Below are 20,268 nucleotides of genomic sequence, written 5' to 3' on the forward strand. Positions count from 1 at the left end.
GACAGAGTCGCACGGTATATAGACAGGTACCATATAGCCAGGCAGATTTTCACACAACATAGACAGACGGGTACATAGACAAATAGACAGTAGACAGATATTAGTCTAACATACTTATCCTCTGCATGTTACGATACTACCGTACTTTGATTTTCATCTCATCGTCAAAGCAACGTTTCTTTTATAGACGAGCCCATAAACACAAACACTTATCTAAACGCCTCATCAGAACCTGGGATGGCGTCCAATCAACGCAGTCCGTAGCCTCCACCTGTGTTGATTGGACTGTGCTGATTGCTTATCTCTCGCTGAGCGGCTGTGAGGCCCGTCAAGGTGTCCATCTGCCGCCTGTCTGGAGGAGCCGGAGGAAGCTGTTGTGCTGGGGTCCTGATTATCAGCTGCACCGGGATCAAACGCGTGCGATGCAGCTGGGCCCAGGCAGCCTTGTTGTTGAAATGAGACAACACAGTCTAGCCCAGGGCTGAGTGTCAGCACCGGGGATAGACGGTGCAGGCGTAAGAAAGCACAGAAGGTGGATGTGTGTGTGTGTGTGTGTGTGTGTGTGTGTGTGTGTGTGTGTGTGTGTGTGTGTGTGTGTGTGTGTGTGTGTGTGTGTGTGTGTGTGTGTGTGTGTGTGTGTGTGTGTGAGGAGTGCTGTCAGCCGGCTCTAGACTGAGGGAAGGGTATGATAAGGGAATGGGATTGTCACCTTGTCTGTAATGGATTCTGAAGGCGTTGTCTTCATGGGTACCGAAAGCAAGGATATGTTGTCGACTTTTCTAAGGAAACATAAAGGTGTGCGTTTATAAGACATTCACAAACACAAACATCTCCAAAAGCCCACTTTCGAAAATGTTAACATCCAGAGTGAGACTTTATTTATTTTCATAACTTGCTTTCAAAAACCCTTGGCCTCAAAATACATAATTTTGTAAATACTCTAGACCATATTTTGGTTTCATGAATACTTTATTGATCCACAGGGGAAATTCAAATTCAAATGATAGCCTATCTCGCAATGTGTGTATCCTGCAGTCTGAGGCCAGGTACTCAAATCTTATGGGGTCCTGAATGGGTCCAGATTGCTTTCTTTCATGTGTTGCACGGCTATGCGCATAATGCTTGGAAAGTAATTCTGATACTCAACAATTTACATTTTCATTAGAGTGTGCATTTCATGCCCATGTCATTTCTGTTTTCCCTAAACACTATGTTGGGGCTGAAAGCTATCTGCCAAGACCTGGTCACTGATGAAAGCTCGACAGCATCATTTGCCGTCACTTATCCTTTCAGTGGGGGTGGGGGGGGGGGGGGGGGAAGGGGGGGGGGGGGGGTGGCTGTGCAGATGAATGAAATGCATTAGATGGACACAGATCTTGGGGAGTCCACAAAAACACAGAGAAACGGGCAAAACAAGAGAGTAGCCACGCGAATACACCTTGTTTACTTGTCCATCCCCGCCACAGGATCCTTTTTAAACGTCTCTTTCATCTCAAAACACTTTGAACTTGTACGCTCCATCTTTTCCCTCACCCGGGCTCTTTTTTCCGTGCTCCTGTTAGCTTCTTGACCTTACGACCCCTTCTACAGAAGCCCTCCGCTAGTGGTCGCCGCGAAAACCGCTGAGTGGACACAAGGCCACACTGATGCCTCTCCTTCTACCTCCCTCTCCCCTCCCCTCCTCCCCTCCACAGTGGGATGATGTGTGTTCTCCAGCTGTCTTCGAACCTGCCCCTGTCGGCCCGCCCTGACCTCCCAGCCAGCCAGCGCCACCGGCAGCAGCAGCAGCAGCAGCAGCAGCAGACGTCTCACTTCTGAACACTTAAACCACCACCTACCCCGACCCCCCCTTCACCTTCGCCCTGTCCCTCCGGCCGTCGGCCCCTCGGTCCGTCCGTCCGTCCGTGCGTCCGTCCCTCCGTCCGTCCCTCCGTCCGTCCCGGTGCTGATATGCGGCGGTTTGTGTACTGTAAGGTGGTGCTCACCACCTCTCTGGTGTGGGTGCTGGTGGACGTCTTCCTGCTGCTCTACTTCAGCGAGTGCAACAAATGTGACGACAGGAAGGACCGCTCGCTCCTGCCTGCGCTCAGAGGTGAGTCGTAGTCCCCCCCCCCCAAGCCCCGCCCTCCTCCCCCCCAAAGGAACAACCATCCTTTGACCTTTATGTGCTTGTTCCTTGTTGCCTTCTGGACCACTAGAAACAAGGCTAAAGAGGCGGTTTGTTACGTGTGTGTGTGTGTGTGTGTGTGTGTGTGTGTGTGTGTGTGTGTGTGTGTGTGTGTGTGTGTGTGTGTGTGTGTCTGTGTCTGTGTCTGTGTCTGTGTGTGTGTGTGTGTGTGTGTGTGTGTGTTCAGACTGTGCTGTGGCACCGAGTGTTCGGGTGGGTATTTGTTCTACTCATTTGCATTTGTGTTGGACTGCATGGTTTCACCGACCCCACAAATGTCTATTTTTGGCCAAGGAGTTTGATATGTGGAGTTAATGGATCCTCAGGGCGAAAGACTTAAACGTTAAATTGGCCTGATAGAGAAAGCCCTTGGATGTGGTCCCCTGGCTGGCTATCTGGGACAATGAGTTTATTAGCCTGAACCGCGGCTGCGGGCCAGCCCTCTTTAGCAGGCTATTTCCTTCCTTCCTCAAGTAAGCGGGCTCCCAGAGAGGCTGGCTGGGACGCTTTAAACCGGGGAACGAGGTGGGAAGACGCTGCAGAGAGAGTTAATGGTCCTCGGCGGAGATTTGAAGACACAAACGCACACAAACACGTACGCACACACACAGAAGCGCGGAGGTCTCCCGTTACACGGCGCGCACGGGGTGTCTGCTGCTGGGTTACGTCATGCGATCAATAAGTGTGTCAAGATCGATACAAATCTAAATAGACGGCGCAACCTTAAGATGGTGCAAAGAGAAAACGGGGGACAGAAGGCTCATAGAGAAAAGGGAGGACAGAAGTCTTATTTTATCAGCATTCGTCTTCTGCTGCACCATTAAAACCAGACGTTGAAACACCAAACCAGCCCTGCATTCAAATAAACGGGACAAATCGCTATTCTGTTGAAAAGCCGTGAAACATCATCCAAACGCTCACCTCTCAACACCGCTGTCTGCTGAGCTGTTATATCATAATCCCGTAGGGGAAGCAAATCCCAGTGTTTGTTATGTGTGAGTTCGTGGAGCCTGTGGGTGATGGGGAGGCTGAGGAGGTTGAGGATGCTAAGCCAGTACGAATCCCTCCTGCGATCGACACATCCTATCTTCCAGAGTGTCCCTTTTTTAAGGTCTGGCTAGCACAGGATCAGGCGTTGCGGGCGAAAAGGCCGGTTCAACCGTTCTTTTGAATGGGGGTAATGCCTTTAAGCTGCGGCGGTGTGAGTCCGCATGGGGCTGTGAAAGAATTGAAACTGAATCAACTATCTAGAATAAACAATTACGTCAGGCCAGCGATCAGACCGGCAGACACCCACGGGAAGCAGAACCTTGCCTACCACGTAACATTAGCATTGTGGTTTATGACTGTTTACGATAAACCCTGAAGACAGAAGAGAGACCGGTCACCTCCGTCCTTTCCAGAACTGAACTTAAACCACCCGAGGGGTTTAAGTTCACAACGTTATGTCACAGAAACGGGCCAGGAACTGACACTCCCACCTCAACGCTGCAGTTTGCGGTAATTGCCGCAGTTTGCGGTAATTGCCGCAACGCCTGATTTGGTGCAAATGAAGGCTAAGACATGTGTTAGAGTTTGCCTTGAACGGTTTCACTGTCGGGTGTTTACACACTCAGGGCTTTGGGAGCCATCGTGAATCTCCATCAAAGTCAAAAGGCGATCCGTTCGGTTTGCCAAAGTTGTGAAAGCACAACGTATCTCATCTTCAATGTCCGGATCAGTTTCTACTGATTTAGTAATGACTCAACCACGACAGGCCTGTGTTGGTCTCTAGAATGGACCTCTATAGTGAACTGTTGGATATTGATTTTAACCTGATCCCTGCGAGGTCATTGTAGGGAGGGTAAAACGAGCTGTGGTGAGGAGATCAAAACACCGCTCGGCTTTATTCAATACGTGCGCGCAATCCCAGAATCCGTTCTGTTCATTATGGCTTTTTCTTTATGAAACATAAGAAGACTGTTCTTCCAGAATGAATTATGGATTTTTCAACACTCAAGTATTTCTAATGTTTGCTTTTCCTTGAACGAATATAACCTTTCCTACGTTGACAAAGGGCAATCTACAGTCTTTCTTCAAACGTATCAACCTCAGCAAAAGTTATGTTTAGAAAAAAGGCTCATATCTCATTTCAACATTCTTCAGTGCTTGGCCATTTCTTTATCCTGGCCCCTGAAGCAATCGTGGGTAAAGATGGTCGGTCATCATCATTTGGCTGGAAATAGACTGTGGAGAGGTGCAGTCTAATAGTGTGTGTCTATGTGTGTGTGTGTGTGTGTGTGTGTGTGTGTGTGTGTGTGTGTGTGTGTGTGTGTGTGTGTGTGTGTGTGTGTGTGTGTGTGTGTGTGTGTGTGTGAACCACACCTCCTTCGGCTCTGACCCGTTGGAAAGACTCTTGGGGGGGGGGGGGGGGTATCCACAGCATCACTCATCACTCACTCAGACCCGTGATACAAGTGTCTTACAAAGTAAAAATAAATAAATAAATCCTCAGACTGCATGATCGCACAGACTAAATGCAGCGTGAAGAGGTAGCTGTGGGAGGTTGAGGCGGTGCTGGGGGAACGGTTGATAGCCAGGTCTGCCCGCGGATCAGCACTTCCACGGGGGGTGAGCGTTTGGATCCCGCCGGTGCTGCAGATACTCAGCCAGGCACGTGGACGCTGAGGACCGGTAACGGCTCATGTCGGGCAATCAGAACTCCTCAAACGTGGAGGGTTGAGCGCCGTATGAATCATGCATGGTTAATCAACGCGGCGTATCGAACGCTGCTTAGAAAAGTCTTTGGGTTGGTGCAGTGATGCGATGTGTTCCGGCTGTCGCAAGGTGGGGGGGGGGGGGTCCGTGGTGCGGGGGCTCCTCTGTGTAGGCACGCACGCTCGCGTGGACGTGAGGATAATTAGCGGCGTGTTTGAATTTGATCAGAGCAATCTGTCTGTCTAGCCAGGCAGACGCAGACTTCTGCCTGGGGAACGCGCAGGGACTTTGATCGGGGGAACTTTTAATCAACTGTTTCTAATGAAATCCACAAAGCCCTCCTCATAAACTAGTGTTTTAAGTGGTTATATGAACGAGGTTATATAAAGGTCCAATCAGTTTATGCAAAGAAACAATAACAAGAAAACTGACCTGTGTCTTGTTGGGGTGAGGTATGGGCGGATCAAAGCGGCCAGCCAAACCTACAATAAAAGATGCAATGAAACAACCGGTGAACCATTACACACGAGCGAGCGTCTTGTGCTTCGCCGGAGTGGAGAGGACAGCGGAAGCCTCTCGCTGGGCTCCCGTATCTGGAGGTGTTCAGGGCCCAGAAGACTTATTAGGGCTGAGTGTTGGCGGGATGTCGGGCCCACGCTGCAGGCAGGGTTGCTGGGCGAGACCGAAGCTCCTGGGAGTCTAACTCCTCTGTTTTCTTCTCGGTGGATTGTGGTCGTGGCTCATCATGGAGGCTCTTTGTCCTCTGTAGGTGAAGTGAAGCGATGTGCATCAAGGCTCAGTACCAGGGGAACAAATCTGGCTCGTTGATGAATATTAATGTATAATATTCATTATGGATGTGTGACTGGTTATTCCGACTTTGTCAAGGTGGTCTGCTGAATCCATTGATCAGTACCGAAAATGTTAAAAAAAAACAGGCATTAGTTTGATTTCAAACTTTGTATTCACCTCTACTATTTCTAAACGTATTTACACCTTTGCTTTTATTTTATTCAGTTGGAAAAAAACATAAGCGGTCTTCAAGTCGTGCCTCTCATCACCTGTAACTTTCTCTTGTGGCCATGTCTTTGTCGGCGTGAGATGTTTAACCCAACACATCGTGAAGCTATCCCTTTATCGATAGCAGACTCCAGCACTGATTAGCAGCGGTCAGAAGTTCCTGAGGTTTTCAGGGTCAGCCTTGAAGCTGCTGTTTACTCCCCAGCTCTCGCTGCTCGGCGTAGACAAGCTGTCTAGAGGGAGACTCATGACCTGGTGTACACCTGCTCTTCATGCAGGAATCCATGGTCAATTATTCAATAGGATAGAGTGAACACCATATTCAAATGCAAGCTTAGAAGCTCTCTCTTACAGGATATATATGGAATAGGTCTTCCTTTATTGATTATGGTGTGGCATGGTGTTGTTAATATTTGAAGACTTTCAAATAAATCAAAAGAGTTGACAAATAATTACGTTGAAAACGATTTCCTAGTCTTTGGGTTTCAATGTCAGTTAATTTGTCCCGGCATTATGCTCCTCCTAACAGGAGGAAGAAAAACTGGATGTTACCTCCGCCTACTCCTCAGTCAAACAGGCTTTGGCGTCGATACGAAGGCTCACCTGCAGAATAACACAGTGGGGCCGTGCCCTGCAGAGCTCTGGACGTGACGGACAGGTTGCCCAATAATCCTGATCAGATCTGTGGCCAAGCCCATCAGATTTAAGACAGCGGCCTAATGGAGCGTGTCAGGAAGCTCCATTGAGAAAAGGAGTGTGTGTGTGTGTGTGTGGGGGGGGAAGTCGACAACACAGCATAAAGAGGAGAATCAGGGGGTCAGGGGTCGGCCTGGAATCCTCTTAACCTGAGCTCACGTGACTCGTGTGAATTGTGTGGGGCCATTGAGAGGAAATCGCTGCATTTACTCAGAGAGATTATTAGACAGAGAGAGAGAGAGAGAGAGAGAGAGAGAGAGAGAGAGAGAGAGAGAGAGAGGCCTTTGTATTAGTGCATTTGTGTGTGTGTGTCTGAGAGAGATAGGGAGATAGAGACACCAGATATATACTCCTAGTGTGAATGTGTGTGTGTGTGTTTGTGCGTTTCAGAGAGCGGCAGAGATGCATATATATATTCTCGTGTTGTGTGTGTTTAAGAGTGAGGGAGAGAGAGGTAGAGACACCAGATACATAGTCCTGGCTTGATTGTGTGTGAGTGTGTGTGTGCGCGCATGTGCGCGTGCGTGCGTGTGTGTGTGTGTTTGAGAGAGAGGCAGAGACGCAGATATATTTTCCCGGTGTGTGTGTGATAATGATGGGAGCTGGGAGTGCATGTGTGCGAGCGATGGGGACTGCAGTGCTGTAGCGCCTGCCAGTAATGTGCTGCTGAGTGAGAGGTGAGCGCTAGTATAAAAATAGGTCGCCTTAATGTGTATTAAGTGTATATGGGATGTTCTGTTGGGATGGCAGAACCATAAATGTCAGGCGAGAGAAATGTAAAGGTAAACGGTGCATAATCCTTTCCCTTTGCTACACTCTTCCTCTTTACACAATTGAACACACTACACTTCTGAAAAAACATGGCATAATTTTCAGCTCTTCCAAAACTGCGACGAAAACATGGGGTGCCCTCGCACGCCGTAATGTTTTCCACTTGCCTCGTGAAACGTATTTTATAAAAGCACCATAGAGGTTGGTGTGAAGAGACGCTTACACCATGTTGCGTCTCATACCCTTGTGTCTCTATTGACGGAGGAGCTTCCGTAAAGGGTGAGCGGCACTAGCTAGCTAACCAAGCACCAGCGTACACCAAGCACTAGCTAGCTAGGAACACAGTGGACACAGTGGAATAGCCTGTGTAGGCTAGTGCTAGGTTAGCAGCACTACCTAGCCAAGACGGCCCCCTGAGAAGAGTCCTGTCCTCACATTAAGCCCCTTCTCCTCCTCTGCTTCTCCTACCCTCCTTGATTGGTGATGTTAGATGGGGTAACATAAGTTACCCCATCTTTCCTGTCTTCACCGTCCTGTCGGTAAAGGCACAACAGCTCCTGACATATATATAGAGAGAGACGATTGGTCTATGAATTTAGGTTTAGGTCCCTGACCTCCCGACGTTCTCCCCCCTCCCCCCCCCCAGCGGTGATCTCCCGGAGCCACGAGGGTCCGGGGGAGATGGGCAAGGCGGTCAACATCCCAAAGGACTCCCAGGACAAGATGAAGGAGATGTTTAAGATCAACCAGTTCAACCTGATGGCCAGCGACATGATCGCGCTGAACCGCAGCCTGCCAGACGTTAGGCTCGACGGGTGAGTGCACAGTCAATCAATCCATCGATGAATCGGTCAATCGATGAATCAATGATTTGAACAATGAATTGAACACTCAATTGATATATCATATCATCACTAAAACTTGATCTATATCGCACTTTTTGGGCTTCATAAGAGAAACAATGCAACTCAATGCAAGAATAAAGTATAAAATAACTGAACAACAATCATTATCGCAGAGATATATTTCAGACGCTTGAGTGAGGGAAACAAGATTACACATCAAGGGGCTGTTGGAACGATTTAGGCGTTGTAAAGGGAATAAGCGAAAAGAGATTTAAAACTAGACAACCGATAAAACTCACCTCAGATTGAAAGGCAAATGTATTCCCCGAACTAATCAGGAAAGAGACCTCCGACTGTGATCTAAAATCGAAATGGTCAGATACCCCGATTGGTCAGAAATTAACTGGGCGCGGTCTTAACTCCAAATGGTCTCATACAGAGGCAGGCAGTCAACTCCAAACGGATATCCTCACAGGTTATTTCACTCACTAAAAGCTGATGGATGGCGATGGCTTAAATCTTACCAACAGCACCTTTTCCGTATGAGGAGAAAGCTAAACTAAAGAAGCTCTGTTTTAAGATGTTGTTTAGGAGCATTGTCGGAGCTGCCCTCAGTTCCGCTGTCAGATTGATCCTGATTCCAGGACACTGCCCGGCCTTTACCCTTAGCCACACTAACTTCTGGCTCCCATACAACGCACCGTCCTTACACCTTTATACACCATTACCAACTTTGAGACTCTGTGAGCCTTCACAGTGAGAACATGACTGCCTAGGTTATATATATATGTCTTTACTTGGGCTGCTTGTCATTCATTTGGCGTAGAGAGATAGCCCTCAGCTCCCTCGACTCGTCTAGCCGTCGCGACAACTGCTGTGGAACCGTGTGAACCTTGGAGCTCCCTGCCGTTGTAAAGTCCTCTCAGTAACCCGACGTGTCAGCCGGGGATCTCTCTCTCGTCTCGCGGAGAGACGGATGTCTCAGATCGGGATGAAGCTGTGATCAAAGACCGTATTGTAGCCCCGAGCTAAACATCTCCTCCAATTTGACAATGATACAATCCCGCCCACGGAAGGAAAACGCCTTTTCGTAATTAGCTTTCCGCTTTCGAAGTCTCTGTGATTTCAGCCCGGCCCTCCATTATGTGGCAGTGCTTAATGAGATGTTATCTCTTTCATTCTTAATTGTGTCAGCTGCCCTCACAAAAAAATAAGTGTTGTAATTACTTTGCATTGTGAGCGCCGGAGCCGGGAGACGCTTGCATTCGATGGCTGAACGTACGTTTACGTAGGTTCACTTTTGTCCGCCGGTACCACGTTCACAGGGCAGTGTGTGGGCGACAAGAGCAGCACATTCGTCTGCACGGCGACGCGCTCCTCTCAGAAGTGCCGTTTCAGGGGTCAGTTCAAACTCGACGCAAACTATCGGAAACCGCCGTTTGATTCAGGCGGCGCTCAGGGACTCTGAAGCGCAGTTTACTCATGTGAACGATTCCCAAGGAGTTAACTTCGTCCCTATGAAGAAACTACATTGACTTTGCCCATGACTTTGCAGTCCTCCCTTAAGAATAACGCGATAAAATTAACTTTTATGTCGATTATCTTCACAGAATGATCCCAATGTTCACCGGTTTCGTACGAAACGCTCTGCATTCATAACTAGCTTAACTCTCCGGCCTATTCATCACATTCCATCGAGCGACTGCGGAGCAGTCATTAAAAACACCAGCCACCGCTGAACCCTCGCGGAGGGAGTCTGCGGCTTTACGGGCTCAAGACAAAGGGGAAGTCTGCACCGCTGACATCCATCGGCTCGGCCGGGGGACGGAGACGTCTTAATGGGCACCTAGGTGGCCTAGTTGTGTCACTCGGGCGCTGTCACCTTGACTGGAGCGGAATGAGCCGCGTTTCTGTTCTCTGCTCCACTGGCTGCTGTCACGATCCGTCACTTCCCACCCCGACTCTCTCTCCGCTCGCTGTTTCTAGCCGTCAGATCGTTGTTATTTCACATGATCCCCCGCGCGGGGCCCGGCCCACCACTCAGCCTCGTCCTCGCTCGCTGGATGCGGCCGAGACGTCGGGCCGGCGCTGGGGTAGGGCGGCAAACGGAGCGTGGTGTGTGTTTACAGGCGCTGTGCCAAAACACGGTGGTAACAGGTTTGACTGTTTCCTGGAACGGTGGCGGAGGTTGGTTTCGACTTCCCTCAATCATCTTCCACAAAGACCAGCTGCTGCTGGGAGGGCTTCACTGGGGGGAACTAAATCTTTCATATTGTCCTTCGTTTCCATCTTTCTTCCTTCCGTTTCCTACTTTCTTTCCTTCATTCTTCTTCCTTCCTTCCATCCTTTCTTTCTTGCTTGTTGCCTCCCTCCCTCCCCTCCCTCAATCCCCTCCTCCCTCCCTCCCCTCCCTCCCTCCCCTCCCTCCCTCCTCCCTCCCTCCCTCCCCTCCCCACCTCCCTCCCCTCCCCTCCCCTCCCTCCCTCCCTCTCCTCCCTCCCCTCCCTCCCTCCCGTCCAGGTGTAAGAGCAAGGTGTTCGCCGACGACCTGCCGACCACCAGCATCGTGATCGTGTTCCACAACGAGGCGTGGAGCACGCTGCTGCGGACGGTGCACAGCGTCATCACGCGCTCGCCCCGCCACCTGCTGCTGGAGATCCTGCTGGTGGACGACGCCAGCGAGAGAGGTGGGACCGCCGCCGCCGCCACACACACCCCATCCTCCCGACTTCTGTTTAGACACTACTGTCTCTCACGCTCTCACAGTGAGTGGGGCGTGTGTCACTAAGGAGCAGGTCGGGGCTGAGGGGCGTCCTTTAGTAGGACATTGGGGTTTGCACCAAGTGCTCAAAAAACGCTCCACAACCCGCTAGCCTAGCGTTAGCACTGCGTGATGTCTCGCAGTGCTAACGCTTCCCCGTCTCAATCCGCTCCCGTCTCACTCCGCCTCCGTCTCACTCCACCCTCCGTCTCATTCGCCATCCGTCTCACTCTCCGCGTCTCATTCCCCATCCTTTTCACTCCCCGTCCTTCCCACTCACACTGTGTCTGAATCCCTCTCTGTCTCACTCACACTGTATCTCACTCCCCCTCCTGTCTCACTCCCCCTCTGTCTCGACCCCCCTCTGTCTCACTCACACCGTGTCTCACACTCCCCCTCCTGTCTCATTCCCCCTATGTCCCACACGCCCACCCTACTCACTCCCCTTTTGTCTCACTCCCCTCCTGTCTCACTCCCCTTTTGTCTCACTCCCCCTCCTGTCTCACTCCCTCTATGTCTCACTCCCCCTCCTGTCTCACTCCCTCTATGTCTCACTCCCCCTCCTGTCTCACTCCCTCTATGTCTCACTCCCCCTCCTGTCTCACTCCTTCTATGTCCCACCCCCCCCTCCTGTCTCACTCCCCTTTTGTCTCACTCCACCTCCTGTCTCACTCCCCTCCTGTCTCACTCCCCCTCCTGTCTCACTCCCCTTTTGTCTCACTCCCCCTCCCGTCTCACTCCCCTTTTGTCTCACTCCCCCTCCTGTCTCACCCCCCTCCTGTCTCACTCCCCTCATGTCTCACTCCCCCTCCTGTCTCACTCCCCTCCTGTCTCACTCCCCTCCTGTCTCACTCCCCTTTTGTCTCACTCCCCCTCCTGTCTCACCCCCCTCCTGTCTCACTCCCCTCCTGTCTCACTCCCCCTCCTGTCTCACTCCCCCTCTGTCTCACCCCCCTCCTGTCTCACTCCCCTTTTGTCTCACTCCCCCTCCTGTCTCACTCCCCTCCTGTCTCACCCCCCTCCTGTCTCACTCCCCTCCTGTCTCACTCCCCCTCCTGTCTCACTCCCCCCTTACTTCTGCCCCCGGCCCCTCCACGCAGACTTCCTGAAGAAGAAGCTGGAGAACTACGTGCGCACGCTGGAGGTGCCGGTGCGCGTGCTGCGCATGGAGCAGCGCTCGGGGCTGATCCGGGCGCGGCTCCGGGGCGCCGCCGCCACCAAGGGCCAGGTCATCACCTTCCTGGACGCCCACTGCGAGTGCACCGCGGGCTGGCTGGAGCCGCTGCTGGCCCGCATCAAGGAGGACAGGTAGGAGGAGCAGAGGAAGCATTAGCTAGCTAACCAAGTACTAGCGTACACCAAGGACTAGCTAGCTAACCAAGCTCTAGCGTACACCAAGGACTAGCTAGCTAACCAAGCACTAGCATATACCAAGCATTAGCTAGCTAACCAAGCACTAGCGTACACCAAGGACTAGCTAGCTAACCAAGCTCTAGCGTACACCAAGGACTAGCTAGCTAACCAAGCACTAGCGTATACCAAGCATTAGCTAGCTAACCAAGCACTAGCGTACACCAAGGACTAGCTAGCTAACCAAGCACTAGCGTATACCAAGCATTAGCTAGCTAACCAAGCACTAGCGTACACCAAGGACTAGCTAGCTAACCAAGCACTAGCGTATACCAAGCATTAGCTAGCTAACCAAGCACTAGCGTACACCAAGGACTAGCTAGCTAACCAAGCACTAGAATACACCAAGCATTAGCTAGCTAACCAAGCCCTAGCGTATACCAAACATTAGCTAGCTAATGCCCTGTTTACACCTACCCGATAGTGGGCCCCGATGGTGCCCGATGGCTAAATCAGCAGCTATCGTTATAACATCGGCAAATAGCGTGGTTTCATCGGGAAACACCGTTACTCTTCCCGGGAACATCGTTACACAACGGGAAGAAATGCTCAATGATCGGGCCACATCGACAAAGAACAAACATGTTTGTTAATTTTGGGTCTATCGGGGTAGAATCGGTTACCAGGTGTTGCTATGGGCTAATCGGCTATAATCGGGAATAGAACGGGATTATAACGTAAGACATCGCAAATCGTTCGGGAATTTTCCTGGGCACATCGGCTATATTCTTTAATCTTCCGCGCTTTATCGTGTTTTATCGTCTTTATATCGGCAACCTCAACACACGAAAGACCCTCGAGAACCCTAGACAAATAACGATTGTGAGTGACCAGATTGTGTTAAGGAAGACCCTCAATCTGCCACTTGGGTATAAATAGGGGGTGATGGATGGATGTCCTACTTTTATAATTACAGGGTACTTCGCCCATTTAGAACCGGCGTTCTATTATTATAAAATCGCTATTGTAATATAAATAAATATATAAATAAATATCAGTCTAAACCAGTCTCCCCTTTGCCTTCTCCCGAAATGACGCCATATGACGCCAAACGCGTCATTTGACGTGTTTGGCGTCATTCGAAATGACGTCAAATGACGCCAAACGCACTTCGGGTGTCTTCCCTGGCAAAAATCGTTATGTTATCGTTGTAACATCGGATATGTGTAAATGCTACCCCGATAAATTGACCCGATCATACATTTTTAGCCCGATGTCACCCGAATCACCCCGACTTCCACATCGGTGCTCCATCGGCCATTAGCGGCCATTAGCGGGATGGTGTAAACGGGGCATAACCAAGCACTAGCGTACACCAATGACTAGCTAGCTAACCAAGCACTAGAGTACACCAAGCATTAGCTAGCTAACCAAGCACTAGCGTACACCGGGGTCATCCCTATGTTTCCCGGGTCCTATGTTCCCCGGGGAACATAGGACCCGGAGAACATAGACACGCTCCCCGTACACTTTGTATGAGACTGGGGAACATAGGACCCTTTTTTTGAAAAAGGGTCTTATGTTCTCCGCTTTTCCCAAAAAGGGTCCTATGTTCCCCGATATGTATGTGACCGGGGAACATAGGACCCTTTTTTAAAAAAAGGGTCCTATGTTCTCCGCTTTTCCCAAAAAGGGTCCTATGTTCCCCGATATGTATGTGACCGGGGAACATAGGACCCTTTTTCAAAAAAAGGGTTCTATGTTCCCCGGTCTGTTACTTGTTCCCCCATAACTGCCAAATTCCGGCCGAGATAACTACCATTGCATGTCTTTACCTTTTGTGGAAGAGGGAGAGACGTCGGATAACCTGACGCAGTCTATTCATACGCCGGTAAACAAACCCCGAGAAGCCCAATCCCTACGAGAGCTCCCCGCGCTACGGCCATCCGGAGGCGCACAGAGCTTTTGCCGTGATATTATTATACAATTATATTATATTATATACTATTATATAAAGAGCTCCGGGAGTCGCAAACGGCAACAATCACTTTCTCCCCCATGCTGCAGTTCACCCCGGACTGCACTGCACTGAGTTGGCCGGTTGAACGCTGATTGGCCGTTACGTTACACATGTCACTCAGTGGCCACGCTGTTGAACGCCGATTGGCTGTCATCACGCGAATGTCGCGTCAAAGTTGAAATATTTTTAAAGATTGATAGATTGCGGGGAACATAGGACCCTTTTCCCAGAAAAGGGTCCTATGTTCCCCGGTATGTATGGCTACAGGGGAACATACAGGGGCGCAACTGCCTACTTTCTGGGGGGTATGCAGACACATAGCAGCCCCCCCCCCCCCCCCCCCCCCCTCTGTGATCTGGGCACAAATTTGACCTGAAACACACTCTGATATTGAATCAAAAGATTCATTTTGAGTGCACCAGGACAGATATCCGGTGTTTTTTTTAGAGGCAGCCTTTCTAAGATGCTCTGCCAGTGTAACATCATACCGTGCTATAAGAGATCAAGTATACCAAGTATATAGATTTCCTATCTGTGCATTTTGTCCCTGTGAAAAAGAGTTTCCTCGACGCACAATGTTGTTGGTAAAAACATATTTTTACTTAAAAACGGTCGAGTCACTTGCACAACTCAAGCCGCCCTCCAGTCTAGAACTCTGGCCCTCTTAAGGAGCACCAGAAAGGGTGTGGCTCAATTAATCTATGAGCCACAGCTGCAGACTATTACAGGGCTAACAGCCAGACAGGAACACGTGAATCATTTAAAACATGTTAACACAGTGAAGATGCCCTTCACATCTTCACAGTCCCCCTCAGTGGCAGGTTTCTTTCTGCAAGGAAGAGTATGCAGTCGATCACTCGAGTCAACAGGCTCTCTGCAATTCGCTATCAATAGTTTTACCTAGGCATAAGCGGGGTGCCAATTCTTTCCACATCAGATAAGCATTTATGTGGTAACCACTTGTTTCATGGTGCTTCAGTATCTTTGAAAGACACTGCCAGTTATTATACCCCACCACCCTAGTTTCACCAAAAAGCTTACATGCAAAACAATAGACTCTGTTAGAACTGTTGGAGTACAGTAACCAATAGGGGTGGGAAAAATAATCGATTCTTCGATGCATCGTAATACTGTGTAGAACGATTCAGTCTCGATTCAGATACGATAATAATCTTTTTTATTTTTTTTGGGATTATTAATTTATTAAATTTTGGATTATTAACAGTTATAAAGTATCAACTTTATAACTCCGTTTTTACTGGTTATATTGACATAAAACAAAGACTTGCATAACCACAATAACCACAAACAAGTTCCTTTATTTTTCTTGTTACGATCCGTTAAATTGTAGGCTCCATTCTGATCATTACACAGTTGCAAGACAACAGTAACCTGTTGTTTTACTAGTAGTAGATTTAGCTAACCTGTATATTTACAAGCCTCCTCTTGATACACTGACATAAAAACGACCTTCCCAATCTTTATTTTTCTATGTTGTGACCCCGAGGGCTTTCTTCTCTGCCTCTCCATATTGAGGTACGTGTCATCAGATGACAATACGGTTCAAATGAAGACACTCTGGCGCTCGCCTCCAGGGCGTAGTTGAGGGGGCGGCCACTGGAGCGCCGTGTGGGGAGGAGGGGGGGAGGGAGGCGAAGGAGCGGGGGGGCGCCTTATCTGTGACGTTCCCCTGTTATTGATCATCATATCATTGTACACAAACGCTGTTAAATACAGAAAATGCCGACTGAAATAATTTTACTTCCATCGCTTTGGCGCCCCCTCTGGTTCGGCGCCCCTATGCGCTGCATATAGTGCATACCCACTTTTTGCGCCACTGGGAACATAGGACCCCACATAGGACCCTTTTTGGGAAAAACGGGGAACATAGGACCTTTTTTTTTAAAAAACGGGGAACAAAGGGATGACCCCACCAAGCACTAGCGTACGAGATTTCGTGAAAGGTGCTCACAGTGGAATCAAACTGTGTACCCTAGTGCTTGGTGAGACTTGTGGTGTATCATAACTTGACCCATTTTTCCTGTCTATCTTCACTCCTTAAATAACAGCTCCTAAAATATATATAGAGAGAAACAATGGGTCCATGAGTCAGATATGGGTGTTCCTTCAAATCAAATGACGCTGTATAAACATGACACTCACCCAAATAACTCTAAACGATAGCATAAGGTTGCAAGATTCATAATGAATGTGTGACTCATTCAAGGTTAAGCAAGTGTTTGTTCAGATGTGTTATGATGATGAAGTCTCTGTGCAGGAGAGACACAGGTGTATTTATAATTTATAATAGGTTTAAGTATAAATTAACAAGTGTTTGCATGTGTCATGCAAATATAGCCGCTGTGAAACTCATTGTAAAACCGCTGAAGTATGGAAGGTATTATTTTGCATTCATAATTTACCTTTGCCAAGGAAAGCAACTCATCTGTCCCCTGGACCTGAAGCCACCCTTTGCAGCTTCCTCCTCATTATTAGTATACTTAGAATTGGTTATTTTAATTGACTTCATGGCCGTCTTGTCAGTCAAGGGGAAACAGGGAAGGCTGCATTGGGAAGTCTAAAATAGATCCCGTTTCCACTGGCCCATCCCGTATTTTAAGACAGACATGTATTTGGCTCCAGGTGCCTGGCAGAAATTAGTATCGTGTTTCAGAGCCTGTATTGTATTATGGAGCCATTTCTCTTTTGATTCCCGCCCCTATATTGATGCCTATAAGTATGTGCAGCAGCAATAAGGTGCGCTGGCAGATTTGATTATGTGCAGGAGATATATATGCTGAGTGCATCTCGGCTCCATTAATAACACAGAGCAGCTCATTAGCTGAGACCAGACAGGCTGAACACGGCTGCCTTCACGAGGTCTCGGGGATAAAAAAAGAAATTACATTCATTTTTGCCAACTTATTATCCCTAACATGTTTAATAATGAGCCTTTGATGTACAGTATCATCATGTATCTGGTTACAAACAAATCCTGAACTGGGATGTCGTTTTAGGATGTTGTATTCGGTAGGGGTTCTGTAGTCGTTACAGTAGGGCTTTCGCTGTCTTTGTGGAAGCAGTTTGTTAATGGTTGTGTCTTGGTTACTGGGGACGACTGTAAGGTTGTACTGGGCATTCACAGTGGCTGTTGTTGCAAGTGGTTAACCTATAACAGCCACTTCACTCTCTTTCTTTTCTTTTTATCTTAAGCATAAATTAGAGGTTAAAAGGACAACGCAGATTTGTATGCTCTGCAAATATCTGCATGTGCGGTTTGCTGAAATATTTTCTGTATTCCAAGAGGAAATGGTAATTGTAAATAAAGAATGGATTCATAATAAGAATATAACGGTTTATTTCTGTCGATCCTACATGTTAATTGAAATGGCCAAACTCAATCAAAAAGAAATATAAAAAAAAATTTGAGCAATGCGGAAGTAATCCTTAATCATGAAACAGGTTTTAAAAGAGTACACAACATTGCCAAAGCTTCAGATTCATCCGTTGCCTCGTTCCTGTTACCCTTTAACGTGATTGGTCGGTGTTCCCAGGAAGGCGGTGGTGTGTCCGATCATTGACGTGATCAGCGATGAGACCTTTGAGTACATGGCCGGCTCCGACATGACCTACGGAGGCTTCAACTGGAAGCTCAACTTCCGCTGGTACCCCGTACCTCAGAGGGAAATGGACCGCCGCAAGGGGGACCGAACACTTCCTGTCAGGTACGCCCTTCAAAATAAAAGTTGCAGCCCCTTTTGTCAGAGCCGGTGCCCAGAGAAAAACTGTCCAGCAATAAAAGGTAGATCGAGTGTTTGACTTTGAGTGCTTCAGCGCTCTAGGATCAACAGAAGAAATCAAATATGAACGCTGCCATTTTTCAACCCTATCACGACGCTTTGAAAACCTCGTTTTTATGAACCAAAACACTAAGAGTGAGAGTTTTGTTTTTTCCCGTGCTGTGGATAATTGCGGGCTGTTGAATCGACTCGCCGGGGATGAAACACTTCTCTGATAAAGAAACACTAATATCTGTCATTTGACTCTCTGGATGGAAATAAATCATCTCCCGCTCCTCTTTATAATCATGGCAAGGAGGCTGCAGAAAGCCAGTAATTAAGTCTGTCTCAATGGCTGTTTTTGCCCTATTGATGCCACATGCAGTATAACTATTTATTTATTTTCACCATTATTAATCAATAAAATGTTTTTTATAGATCTCATAGGACACCGTGCATGGTTTTCATGTATCTAAACCACCTACAATAAAAGGAATAGTAAAATCGTTTTTCTCATGTTCTTCATGTATTTTCTTCTATTCTTAATGATTTGGAACATGGCCTAGAAATGTGTCTAATTGGTAACTATTGTGTGTGTGTGTGTGTGTGTGTGTGCCTGTGGTCGCGTGCCTGTGCGTGTGTTCGCATGCCTGTGTGTGCGTGTGTCTGGCGTGCGTTTGTGCGTGTGTGTGCATTTGCGTGTGTGCTTATGTGCCTCTGTGTGTGTGCGCGCCTCTGTGTGTGTGTGCATGTGTGCGTGCCTGTGCGTTTGTGCATGTGTGTGCATTTGTGTGCATGCGTGTGTGCCTCTGTGTTTGCGCGCCTGTGTGTGCGTGCGTGCGTGCCTTTGTGTTTGTGCGTGTGTGTGCATTTGTGTGTGTGTGCGTGTGTGCCTCTATGTGTGTGCGTGCCTGTGCGTTTCTGCGTGTGTGCGTGTGTGTGTGTGCGTGCCTGTGCGTGTGCGTTTGTGCGTGTGTGTATGTGTGTGTGTGTGCAGGACCCCCACCATGGCAGGAGGTCTGTTCTCTATAGACAAGTCCTACTTTGAGGAGATAGGAACATATGATCCAGGGATGGACATCTGGGGTGGGGAGAACCTGGAGATGTCCTTCAGGGTAAGAACCCTCAACACTACCTCCTGTCAATCATCTCTGGCTGCCAAGAAAAACACTGTATCAATAAAATGTAGTATTATTGTTATTCCTATTATGATTATTATTACTACTATGCTATGCTCTCTGTATTTCTTTGCTCTCTGTTCCTCTCTCACATTGTCTTTCTGTTTCTGTCTCTGTCTGTCTCGCTCTCTCCCTCTCTCTATCTCTCTCACAATCTCTCTCACAATCTCTCTCCCTCTCTCCCTCTCTCTCTGTCTGTCTGTCTGTCTGTCTGTCTGTCTGTCTGTCTGTCTGTCTGTCTGTCTGTCTGTCTGTCTGTCTGTCTGTCTGTCTGTCTGTCTGTCTGTCTGTCTGTCTGTCTGTCTGTCTCACATTCTCCTTCTCTCTCTCTCTGTCTGTCTGTCTATCTGTCTGTCTGTCTGTCTCTGTCTCACATTCTCTCTCTCTCGCTCTCTCTCTTTCCCTCTCCCTCCCTCCCTCCCTCCCTCCCTCCCTCCCTCCCTCCCTCCCTCCCTCCCTCTCTCTCTCTCCCTCTCCCTCCCACCCTCCTTGCCTCTCAGATCTGGCAGTGCGGGGGTTCCCTGGAGATCGTCACATGTTCACACGTGGGTCACGTGTTCCGCAAGGCCACGCCCTACAGCTTCCCCGGGGGAACGGGTCAGGTGATCAACAAGAACAACCGACGGCTGGCCGAGGTCTGGATGGACGACTTCAAAGATTTCTTCTACATCATATCGCCAGGTAGGCCCCGCCTCCGGAGGTGACGCAGGCTACAGCCAATCAAGAACGACGAGAGATACGTTGATGTCCGGAACGTCGAGTCACGTGATTGGCTCAGACGTCTTCGGTCGTCCACTAATAGAAGGCAAGAGGCGAAGTAATTTGTTAGCCTCATAGCATAATTGTCTAAGTCATATTTATACCAGGTTTTCTGAAAACACATTTTTGGGGAAACACATTTATTTATTTATACTGTCACAGTAAGTTTGGCCAGATATAGCCAATAAAGCACAGTGAATCAGCAGCAATAGTACAGTAGAGTTG

The 20,268-nt window shown here is 48.7% G+C and overlaps 1 protein-coding gene across 3 annotated transcripts in view; it reads left to right on the top strand.

The window, feature by feature from the left end:
* Positions 1–20,268, top strand: part of galnt13 (polypeptide N-acetylgalactosaminyltransferase 13) — a 39,290-nt gene that overhangs the window by 2,656 nt on the left and 16,366 nt on the right. For all 3 annotated transcript variants that reach the window (XM_030343954.1, XM_030343955.1, XM_030343956.1), the window contains exons 2-8: positions 1,695–2,092; positions 7,998–8,166; positions 10,717–10,883; positions 12,058–12,265; positions 17,882–18,052; positions 19,104–19,221; positions 19,785–19,965. In XM_030343954.1, coding sequence (XP_030199814.1) covers positions 1,951–2,092; positions 7,998–8,166; positions 10,717–10,883; positions 12,058–12,265; positions 17,882–18,052; positions 19,104–19,221; positions 19,785–19,965 — 1,156 coding nt within the window. In that variant the 5' untranslated portion in view covers positions 1,695–1,950. The remainder of the gene's footprint in view (positions 1–1,694; positions 2,093–7,997; positions 8,167–10,716; positions 10,884–12,057; positions 12,266–17,881; positions 18,053–19,103; positions 19,222–19,784; positions 19,966–20,268) is intronic.

Source organism: Gadus morhua, chromosome 20 (assembly GCF_902167405.1).
Source record: "Gadus morhua chromosome 20, gadMor3.0, whole genome shotgun sequence".
In the NCBI taxonomy this organism is placed as follows: domain Eukaryota; kingdom Metazoa; phylum Chordata; class Actinopteri; order Gadiformes; family Gadidae; genus Gadus; species Gadus morhua.